General features: G+C 49.2%; 1 protein-coding gene across 1 annotated transcript in view; it reads left to right on the top strand.

Moving 5' to 3' along the window:
• The first annotated feature begins 7431 nt into the window (after positions 1–7431).
• The window catches only part of CRKL (CRK like proto-oncogene, adaptor protein), a 46125-nt gene continuing 42476 nt past the window's right edge, over positions 7432–11080 (top strand). The window contains exon 1 of the mRNA XM_086942767.1: positions 7432–8387. Coding sequence (XP_086798893.1) covers positions 8074–8387 — 314 coding nt within the window. The 5' untranslated portion in view covers positions 7432–8073. The remainder of the gene's footprint in view (positions 8388–11080) is intronic.

The raw sequence follows: 11080 nt of genomic DNA, 5'->3' as shown, positions 1-11080 counted from the left end.
TGTGTAATCTGTATAGTACCTTTTAGCAAATGCTAAGCATATTTTTAAGATATGTTAAAATTAATGTCTTGTTTCTTCTCTAAAGTGGTTTAATAACTTTTTAACTGTGGATCCTAAATTGTGGTTAAACTGTTGATTATAAATATTTTATAAGATTTTGCATTATGTAGGGATAATGAAACTGTTTTAAATGTTTGTTAAAATTGTCTTTTATGATTTTACCATCGAAATAAAGACATTAAAACCTGATCAAAACACAATCCTCCTTTATATTTTTTGCCAAATGTCCTACCCAGGGTACCCGCCGAGTAGTAAGAATTCTGCCCATCATTTGTGGGGGCAGTGGTCTATTTACATCCAGCCAGTGGACAACGCTGTTCCACAAGGTGGTAGAGGTTTCCACCTCTTGCTTGCCCAACTCCGACACTCCAGCCAGAATGACCACAAATGGGCAGGCCTCAGGGGGTAGATTTATGGCATCTACAATGGTTTCCGCTCTAGAACTTGTTTCGTTACAACCCTGAGATGTGTTACTTTTACTTGGCCTACTTGCTTTGGTATCTTTTGCATCCTTGTCTTTGGCTGCCTCGGGGGTCACCTCAGTTATTATTGGTACTGGGGGATCCCCGGGAGCAGCTGGGGCCTTGGTAATGGTAGCCCTGACCTTCGGTAGTGTGTGAATGGCAGTGGAGCTAAGATTCTTTAAGGAGGATTCAGTAGTTCCCTTGATATCTCTCTCTATCCGTTTTAAGTGTGTCTCTATCTTGCTCAGCCTATCTTCAAGAGGACGTAGGAGGAGTTTTAGTGTATCAAAAATAATATTTGGCTCAGCAATCTGCGTCCCTTCCGTAGCCCCCATAGTTAGTTGCCCTCCTGATGCTTGCATCATGTCCCCTAGGTCTATTACATCAAGAGCCGGGCTTGTGGGGTTTACAACAACAGGCGTTTCCACAATGCCTGGGCTTGGCACAATATTTTTTGCACCCTTCTTTTTCCTTCCACCATGATTGTTCAATTGCCCTGATTTCACCTTAGGAATAGTCCCGGTGTTTGCTCCTTTCTGCTGTCTTGTGTTGTGAACTTTAACCAAGTTAGGGACAATGGGCAATTTATGGGGAGATAGTAATAATGACTCTGATACAGTTGAATAACTCCCATCGGTCACATGTAAAGCGTCATAATTAGATACCTGCGGGATGATTGATTCTAAAATTGGCGAAACATCAATCTCCCCAGGAGCTACAACATTACCCAGGGAAACAGGGGTTTGTGCGTTGGCAATTTGGCCTAGTGAGGATTGTCTTGCAATAGCCAATTCCTGGGAAACCCTTCGCTCCATGATGGAAATACTTTTATCTACAACGGAATTCATCCTTTTGATGAATTGGTCCATTGCTCCCGTGAATACAACAGTGTCGGCTCTTCCCTTGACCTCCTTAGGTGGCATTGTTCGTAAACGAGTCAACAGTATGTCCAAGATATATTAGAATCCACAGTACTCACAAGACAGGGTGTGGGTTGTCAGTGGGGTAGCCCGTCCCGGCCTCTTCCGGTCTTGAACGGGCTTAAACGGGCCCGCCCTTGGCCCGGCTCGTCCCGCGTTGCGCGTCCCGCGTCCCGCGTTGTGCGTCCAGGTGAAGATTTAAAGCACATGGGGCAGGGCGGTGCAGGAAGGAGTGTCTATACCCCTGAGCCTTCTGGGCTTGGTAGTCCGCCCTTCCAGGAGATAGCACCAGAGTCAGAACAAACAAGCGTTTCCCGCGGAGTGGGAAACGCGAGGAGTGAAGTGGTGGGGGGTGCGGGTTCACCTCCCTATCCTAGCTCCCGTTTTCCGCTACTGCAAAGCCTCCCGCTGCAAAGAGTGTCTCACCCGCGTTGACGACGTCGAGAGGGATGACGGTGGTGTGCTCCCCTTCTCCCCGGGGCTCCGGGTCGAGACGGCGTGACGGCTCGATGTCGAAGGGCCTGGAGAGGTCGCCGTCGAAGCCACCGTCGACGTCATCGTCGACGTCAAGGTCTTCCTATCGACGTCAGAGACGGAGTGACAAGCATCGGCGCTCGCCGTCGAGGCGACACCGCCGGTCGCCGTCGAAGCACCGGTCGACGTCGAGAGCGTCAAGACGGAGGACTCGAGGCTCGTCGTTGAGGAAGGAACGCTCGACGTCGCGGAGGCGGCGTACGACCTCACGGAGGAAGAGGTCGACGTCGAGGGGTCGGCGTTCGACGTCGAGGAAGAGGAGGTCGACGTCGCGGAGGCGGCGTTCGACGCCAGAGTCGCGGAAGCGGCGTTCGACGCCAGAAAAACGACGCTCAGCGTCGAGGAGAAAGAGGTCAGCATCTAGGAGTCGTTCTGCCTCTCCAAAACGGCGCAAGAGGGATTCTGGTCCCAGAAGTCAGACTGCTTCTAGTGGAGGGCGCAAGAGGAAGCGATCACCTGCTGAAGGGGCTGGATCTCCGCCCCCTTCGCCTAAGGGGTCACCGGGCTTGGTGTACTCAGAGGTGTACACGCCATCTCGGCCTCGGTCGCCACCTCCACCTGTTCCTAAAGAGGATCCTCCACCCAACCCTCCGCTTCCATCAGGCGACCCACCGCCACCAGTTCCTCCGCATGGGCCCGCCCCGCAGCCGAAGGTTCCTCCGCCGAGGTCCACTTCGCTGCCGTCTTTGCCTGTGCCTCCTAAGGGGACCCCAAAACCTAAACCCTGAGAGGAGCCAAGGAAGACCCCACCACAGAAACCGGCGGAGCGGCCACGGGCTGGCAGGTCTCTCTCTCGCTCTGGGAGAAGGGAGAGATCGCGACACAGATCGTCCACGAGGTTGAGACGCCACCATAGGAGGCACGAATCTCGCTCCCACACAAGGTCCTCTGGTACCAGGGACTATTCTCCTACCTTGTCGGAGTCACCGGACACGAGGGTGTCCCCGATTGATGACCTGGTGGCATTCCATGATGTCCTTTTAAGGGGCGCTGCGAAGTTGGGCATATCCTTGACGGTGCCTACTCCTAAAACTTCAGTCATTTTTGAGACATTGCATCAAAAACACCTGTCTCTCCTCTCCTGCCTCTGGTGCTGGGCCTGGAGGAACCGGCTATGGCCCTTTTTCTCACCCCTGCGGTGACAAAGGCGGCTCCATCGAGGTTGCTGAAAAAGCAACCTCGATGGGTCCTGCCCCCCCCACTGGGGTGGGGGGGCAGGACCCATCACTGGGGGGGGGGGGCAGGAACCATCACAGAAGGGGGAACAGGATCCAACACAGGGAGGGACAGGAGCCTTCACAGGCAGGGGGGAGAGGGCAGGAGCCATCACAGGCGGGGGCAGGAGCCACCACATGGGGGGACAGGAGCCACCGCAGGGGGGGCAGGAGCCAACACATGGGGGGACAGGAGTAATCACTGGAGGGGGGGCAGGAGGGGGAACAGGATCCACCAGGGTGGGCACAGGGGTGGGTATGCAGTATTCTAGTATCATCTTGGTCTCTTCTAGGGTGGTGTAGGGCTCCTCAACCCCTCCTGGACAAGACAATGAAAAGACAGGCTCTATTTCCAAAATGTTCGTTTTGCCATCCCCCACTTTGATGTACAGTCCTTAAAGGAGATACTCCAAGAGATCTGATTTAACTGATTGTCCTCCATACTTTGTTAATCAGTGTGGGTGCCATTTCTTTATTGTATTACATTATAGACTGCATGTTTGAAGAACCAAGGTTTGTTTACAATTTAGTGACAGTAATTAAGCTCTGTGAAGAGAACCACGAGCTGCCTTGGTATAATCAGGGCGGGTTCTAGGATGTTTGGGGCCCTGGGCAGAAAGGGAATGTGTGAGGCGGTGGCCCCTCTAAATTTCAGAGACATGACGCATTCAAAGCTGTTTGCATCTGAATAGATGCCCCTGCTCCTGAAGCTGCAGCCCCTCTGTCTCAGTCACCTTCAAGCACCTCTTAAAAGGGCATCAAGGGCTGGAGGTGTGAAGGTTGCCATCCCGCTGTGCCTCTCCAATGCTGCTGAGTATGTGATCTTTTGTACTGCCTCGGAGACTACACCTGACCTCAACAGCAAAGGAGTCAAGAAGGGAAGCTGTGCCGGCTTTAGGGTGTTGCGACCGGTTAAAATTACGGACAAATGGCGTCCGTTAAAGAATCCTTCACGGACAACGGACAGACGGCTGAAATTACGGACTGTCCGTGAAATTTAGTGACGGTTGGTCACCCTAGACCCCATAATGACCTGTGTTAATACCAATTTTAATTATAGCCAGGTCTGATGCCCTGAGGAACCTGTACCACTTAAATCCATGTCACCAGTATTACTTTCACATGACATCCCAAAAACTGTGTTATTTCATACTTCGACATACTATGTACCAAGGCGATGTCATTTTGGCAGGAACCTATGACACCATAAATAAATTAGCTTCACTGTCCTAATTAGTTATATGATTATACAACGCTAACAAGTACCATGCATGGCATTACCATTTATTAAGTATTTCGTAGTAAAGGAAAGCGTGGTAAAGGTTATAGTGGTAACCATGCATGCGTTGTAAAGCATGCATGGTTAGTGCATTCGTGGAAACGGTGTAGTGGCTGTTTCCCGTCCTAATGCAGATGAGCATGTGTTTTTTGAAAATATAAACATCTTAGACGACTTTCCAAAAAAAACCACAAGGTAGTTATAAAGGTATTACATATGTAAAATTGTGACGGGGCACATGGGTCCAAACCTCACGCTGAGACGGAATTGTGGACTGCTACCCCCCTCTTACCGTGCCCATTATCCCAACAGGATACGTCTGGTTCGTGGACTGAAGAGGAAGAATCAGGCTGGAGCCAGTTTGTTAAAACAGACGGTTCCTTTAACACAGCGGACCGCGGAGACGAGACTCTACCCCCTGAGAGCGGCACCACGTCAAAAGCAGGAAGTACAGAGAAGAGGACGGACGGCGTTTTCCCAGAGGCGGTGAACCTCGTGGAAGAAGAAGGACGGTCTAGGGAGCCGGAAGAGACGGAGGACGACAAGCCGGGAGGCCAACGTTTCCACGCTGTGCCCCGCCACGTTCCCACGGGAGGAGCGTGGCTCCAAGAGGTACGGGGCAGGGTCGCGGGTTGGGTCGGGCGGAGGAAACAGACTTAAGCTTTCCTGCAAGCGCTATCCTGACAAACCTCCCTACCCTTTCACGAGCACTTCCCTCCCTGATAATCACGTAGCGTTCATATTGTGAGTGTGCACAAAGTCACGGCGGTACTTCCCTCACTCCTGGTCCTTCTTATCGTGTCAGATTAGTACAAGCCTCTCACCCTCGTTTCTTTTCTTTGCCGGTACTGGAGCGGACGTAGGACGACGACGCTGCAACCCAGAGGCTGATTGAACTTTAATCCAGTGCGAACACCGGAGAAAGAAGTATTTCTTTGGGGACATTTTCCACGGCAGGACTCTGGTTTGCTTTGATGAAAAAAAACCTATATACCAATAAAACCCTCTTTAAAACCCCTACTGAAGCCGCCAGTCTTCCTGTTCTCACCAAGTACTACAGCAGAACCAACAGTAGTTAGTTCAGCCTTTAACGTTCCGACCCCCTCGGGACAAAAATAATTGCTAAAAAGTAAAACGCCAAATAGCTATAATATTGTGCCTTGACTGGCACGTTCCTTTGACAGGCAGGAAAACCCAACTTTCCATCTGACAGGGCCTGCTTACAACGGGTTCAATCTCGATGTTCATTTGCGTCAGACGATCTAGCCATAGTGCTGCAGGGAGTATCCGGGATAAAACGTGCACCCCGAGGCATCCAATCAAAAAGTTCTCGCCCTTCCTATAGGCGGAAAAGGGTGCACCCTTTCGGTGCCGAGTAGTTTCACAGAGATTGTTCCAATGGGTGGGGGGGAGTGAAATTCACAACGCGACTGGTTCAGTAGCGACAGCTCGTTGTCGGCACCCCTCCACTTCCCTTGCTTTAACTCCACCTCCTTTGAGTGCACGCGCGCCCTAGAGTCTGTCTGAGCATGAGGCGTAAAAGAGCGCTAGCCCCCCCCCCTCCTTCCGCTTCTTACTGGACCACAAGTGTAAAAGTCGAGAGCGCGCGTGCGCTTTCTATTGGGTGAGCCAGACCTTTAGTGACAGTAATTAAGCTCTGTGAAGAGAACCACGAGCTGCCTTGGTATAATCAGGGCGGGTTCTAGGATGTTTGGGGCCCTGGGCAGAAAGGGAATGTGTGAGGCGGTGGCCCCTCTAAAATTCAGAGACATGACGCATTCAGGGCTGTTTGCATCTGAATAGATGCCCCTGCTCCTGAAGCTGCAGCCCCTCTGTCTCAGTCACCTTCAAGCACCTCTTAAAAGGGCATCAAGGGCTGGAGGTGTGAAGGTTGCCATCCAGCTGTGCCTCTCCAATGCTGCTGAGTATGTGATCTTTTGTACTGCCTCGGACACTACACCTGACCTCAACAGCAAAGGAGTCAAGAAGGGAAGCTGTGCCGGCTTTAGGGTGTTGCGACCGGTTAAAATTACGGACAAATGGCGTCCGTTAAAGAATCCTTCACGGACAACGGACAGACGGACGAAATTACGGACTGTCCGTGAAATTTAGTGACGGTTGGTCACCCTAGGCCCCATAATGACCTGTGTTAATACCAATTTTAATTATAGCCAGGTCTGATGCCCTGAGGAACCTGTACCACTTAAATCCATGTCACCAGTATTACTTTCACATGACATCCCAAAAACTGTGTGTTATTTCATACTTCGACATACTATGTACCAAGGCGATGTCATTTTGGCAGGAACCTATGACACCATAAATAAATTAGCTTCACTGTCCTAATGGGTTATATGATTATACAACGCTAACAAGTACCATGCATGGCATTACCATTTATTAAGTATTTCGTAGTAAAGGAATGCGTGGTAAAGGTTATAGTGGTAACCATGCATGCGTTGTAAAGCATGCATGGTTAGTGCATTCGTGGAAACGGTGTAGTGGCTGTTTCCCGTCCTAATGCAGATGAGCATGTGTTTTTTGAAAATATAAACATCTTAGACGACTTTCCCCAAAAAAACACAAGGTAGTTATAAAGGTATTACATATGTAAAATAATTGCTAAAAAGTAAAACGCCAAATATCAATAATATTGTGCCTTGACTGGCACGTTCCTTTGACGCTCTGACTTATGTGAAGCGCTCTGACACCTTCGGGTAAAGTCCGCGCTATATAAAATTGCATAAATAAATAAATAAATAAACAGGCAGGGAAACCCAACTTTCCATCTAACAGGGCCTGCTTACAACGGGTTCAATCTCGACGTTCATTTGCGTCAGACGATCTAGCCAATAGTGCTGCAGGGAGTATCCGGGATAAAACGTGCACCCCGAGGCATCCAATCAAAAAGTTCTCGCCCTTCCTATAGGCGGAAAAGGGTGCACCCTTTCGGTGCCGACTGCCGAGTAGTTTCACAGAGATTGTTCCAATGGGTGGGGGGAGTGAAATTCACAACGCGACTGGTTCAGTAGCGACATCTCGTTGTCGGCACCCCTCCACTTCCCTTGCTTTAACCCCACCTCCTTTGAGTGCACGCGCGCCCTAGAGTCTGTCTGAGCAAGAGGCGTAGAAGAGCGCTAGCCCCCCACCCCTCCTTCCGCTTCTTACTGGACCACAAGTGTAAAAGTCGAGAGCGCGCGCGCGCTTTCTATTGGGTGAGCCAGACCTGGGTGGAGGCAGGGAAGTGGCGAGGCGCGCGCCCCTCGGATGTACCAAATGGTGTACGAGTAGATTTTTTTTTCTAACCGCGCAGCCGCCATTTTTTTTTTTACTGTGGTAACGGTAGTAGTAGTTGGAGACGAACGACCTGCTCTGTCAGTGCGGTAAGCAGCAGACTTTCCGACTCGCAGTTAAGGAGCTCTCGGCACGCGCCTTGCAAGCCAGCTACTACACCGGCCTTTCCGGCTCCTTATCCGCACTCGGAGGATGGGGGGCCGCACCCGCCTAGGCTGAGGAGGCCTCAGCGTTCCCTGTCAGGAGAGTCGCGCGCGAGCCCGCGGTGACGCCGCCTTCGCAGCCCCAGGGCCCACCTCTGCCAAGCCATGTCCTCGGCCCGCTTCGACTCGTCGGACCGCTCGAGCTGGTACTTCGGGCCGGTGTCCCGCAACGAGGCGCAGGCGCGGCTGCAGGGGCAGCGGCACGGCGTCTTCCTGGTGCGGGACTCGTCCACGTGCCCCGGAGACTATGTGCTCTCCGTGTCCGAGAACTCGCGCGTCTCCCACTACATCATCAACTCGCTGCTGCCTTCGAGGCGCTTCAAGATCGGCGACCAGGAGTTCGACAACCTGCCGGCGCTGCTCGAGTTCTACAAGATCCACTACCTGGACACCACCACGCTGACCGAGCCGGCCGCCAGGTAACACCTGGGCTGGGAGGGGGTGTGGGCGGGTAGCGTTTGGGTGCTGGAAGGGGCTGACATGGTGGCGGGGTCCGCATCAGGGCAGCCAGTCTTAATCGTAATGGTATTTAAATAGCACGTCCTACCCCCTGCGTGACCCCTTGTCACCAACGACAGTGTTCAACCACTGAGCGTTGGGGTCAGTAGAACGGCTCAGGACTGCTACTCCCAGAATGCATTGCTTAAGACAGTCCAGGACAGGAGCTGTGTTCTCGGTGGCTGTCATCTGGTAACCTTAGATTCAAGGTCTGTTTAAGTGGTCTGCGGGGGTGTCATTTAACTGTTTAGCGCTTTTAGGTAAAGGAGAGGTCTCGAGTACAGAACGAGATGGAGCATGAAACTAATAGTTGGAAGCGGCTTTTCTCTTAGCCTTTTGAGTCTGTAAAGATTCAGCCAGATGACAACAGGGAGGGAAACGCTGTTTAGTAAAAACGGAGCATCCAGGCTGGTGTATGCTAGGAGAGTGAGTCTATTACCACGGCCCCATCGGATAGCCTGGCCATGGCAAGGAGGATCTCGCGCCCTCCATTGCTTCGGTGAGAGGATTCTGATCCAGCGCCACTATTGAAATTCTCATCAACACTACCCAACACCACAATACTCACCATTAATCATAAACTCTCACAAGGCCCATAAGAAACCAGATATCAGGCAACTGAATCATGTGACCTAATTAATCAAACCTATTCATAAACTATATACACTTTATATACAACTGCAGTATATCCTCATCATATTCATAAATTATATCGGAAACATTCCAATTAAGTCACTAAGGTCGATAGATTAACTGATGGTAACTAGACTAAAATAATCAAGACCAGCTTGACATTTTAAAATCTATTTTATTTTTCAAAGAATGAGTATTTTATTCAGTAACTTTATTAATTAGCAATCAGCAGTGTAGCAGTTTTTTATTAAGTAAGGCACATTGAACTGTCAATTCAAAATAATCACAGAAGCATGAATATTATTCAAACGATTTTTATTCCCTAAATCTATTTCCCTAACTAACTCACTTCACCTAGAAGGGGAAAATGTAAAGTCCATAAACCCTATAATCCTTACGTGGATAAGAAGTCCATCAGCATGTCACGTCTCTTGGGAATCGGAAAGTGGGGAGCACTCTTGTCATGGGGCCAGTTTTTATACCTTTCTTTCTAACTAACTAATCTCAGCAAAAAGTATTACTTTTTCAGTCTTTCTGTGTTTTTGATTGGCTGACGGCCGTCAGACCACATTAAATCTTTCTGTTTCTGACCAAGTCCAGGGCACATCATAAGCCCTTATTGTTCTTAGATTCCATCCTTCTAGCTTCCTTAGAATTGAAACATTAAACTGGGCCAAAGAACTTCCACTTCCTGAACTTGGCAAGCAATACAGGCTCTCTGTCCTTGGTGCTCTCTCCAAGAACACGTTCGACTCGACCTTTAACAGTTCTGCACATTATTCCTTTGTTTAAACAGGAAACATTCTTTTTTCGGCACATGAGTGAAGGCCTCACTCTGGTCAAGTCTATCTTAACAGCACTGCCAGCGAGCCATCTTTCAAGGAAAAGGCCCATACGGAAACTAATATTTAAACAAACACAAGACGGTAATTAATTAGAGAATTGAGACCCATTCTGTTACCCACCCACCATTACTAATGTTAACCCATTAGTTTATCTAGCTTTAAGCACATATATGCAGCTTTATATTCTACCATCTTCTTTTAGACCGGCAGGATTCTCCATGAGCCTTTTGCCAAACAAAAAGACACGACTTAGACAAAAGCACATATAAAATAAGCACATGCCATTAATTAAACAGCCGCTTTTAATGTTGACAAAAACATTAGACAAGTTTAATAAATTATTTTTCAACGTACTTGCAGATGCAACATAGAGCAGATATTAGTCCCTCGTGTCATGTTTGCATTTTATTCTAGGTTGGTTAATAAAAATCATGCACAAACATATTAATAGAATTAATAATTATGGAAGTATAATTTCACGAGTCAATTAATTTCTGAAACTCGCTCAATCAACTCGCAAAAGAACTTGGATTTACAAGTTCTGGGCAGCCTTGGTAATCTATCACTTTTCAAGAGGTACGCATTTGTTCTTAATTTGCTGTATACGCAGCGCTTGGAAGATATTGCCATAGGCTCAGAAGGCAAGCAGCACTATCCCATACGGAGTTACTTTGAGTCGGGTGATAAGCCATGTTTTACTGATCCGTAGTAGACCTGAAGGATGTGTAGGCAGTCTCCCGAGCGCAGGGATGTGTCGTTCGACGAATCTGGCGTCAGGCTAGGGTCGGTGTCTTTCTGTCAAGAGCTCAGAGCCAGCCAGAGGAATAGCTTTGCCTCTCAAGTGTGTTTTTTTATAATTTAAACGGCACTCAAAGAAACAAGCCAACCCTACAGAGCTGTTCTTGCATAAGTTAGTCACTGGAAGAGATGGATGAATGCGAGACACCAGTGCAGGGGGCGTCTATCTAACCTGGGGGCTAGCTGCACTTGGACGTTTCTAGGTTTCACGATGCTTTAGGTTCTAACACATCTAAAATGGACAGTGTCTACTACCTGGCATTCCTTTCGAACCATCCACTGATGCAAACTACAAGATGAGAACCTTTTTTAACTTGTTGATTTTAACCTTGCTTTCA

This window comes from Lissotriton vulgaris, chromosome 11, assembly GCF_964263255.1.
Source record: "Lissotriton vulgaris chromosome 11, aLisVul1.2, whole genome shotgun sequence".
Lineage (NCBI taxonomy): Eukaryota > Metazoa > Chordata > Amphibia > Caudata > Salamandridae > Lissotriton > Lissotriton vulgaris.
The sequence above is the reverse complement of the archived record's forward strand: the minus strand, read 5'-3'. Positions and strand labels throughout refer to the sequence as shown.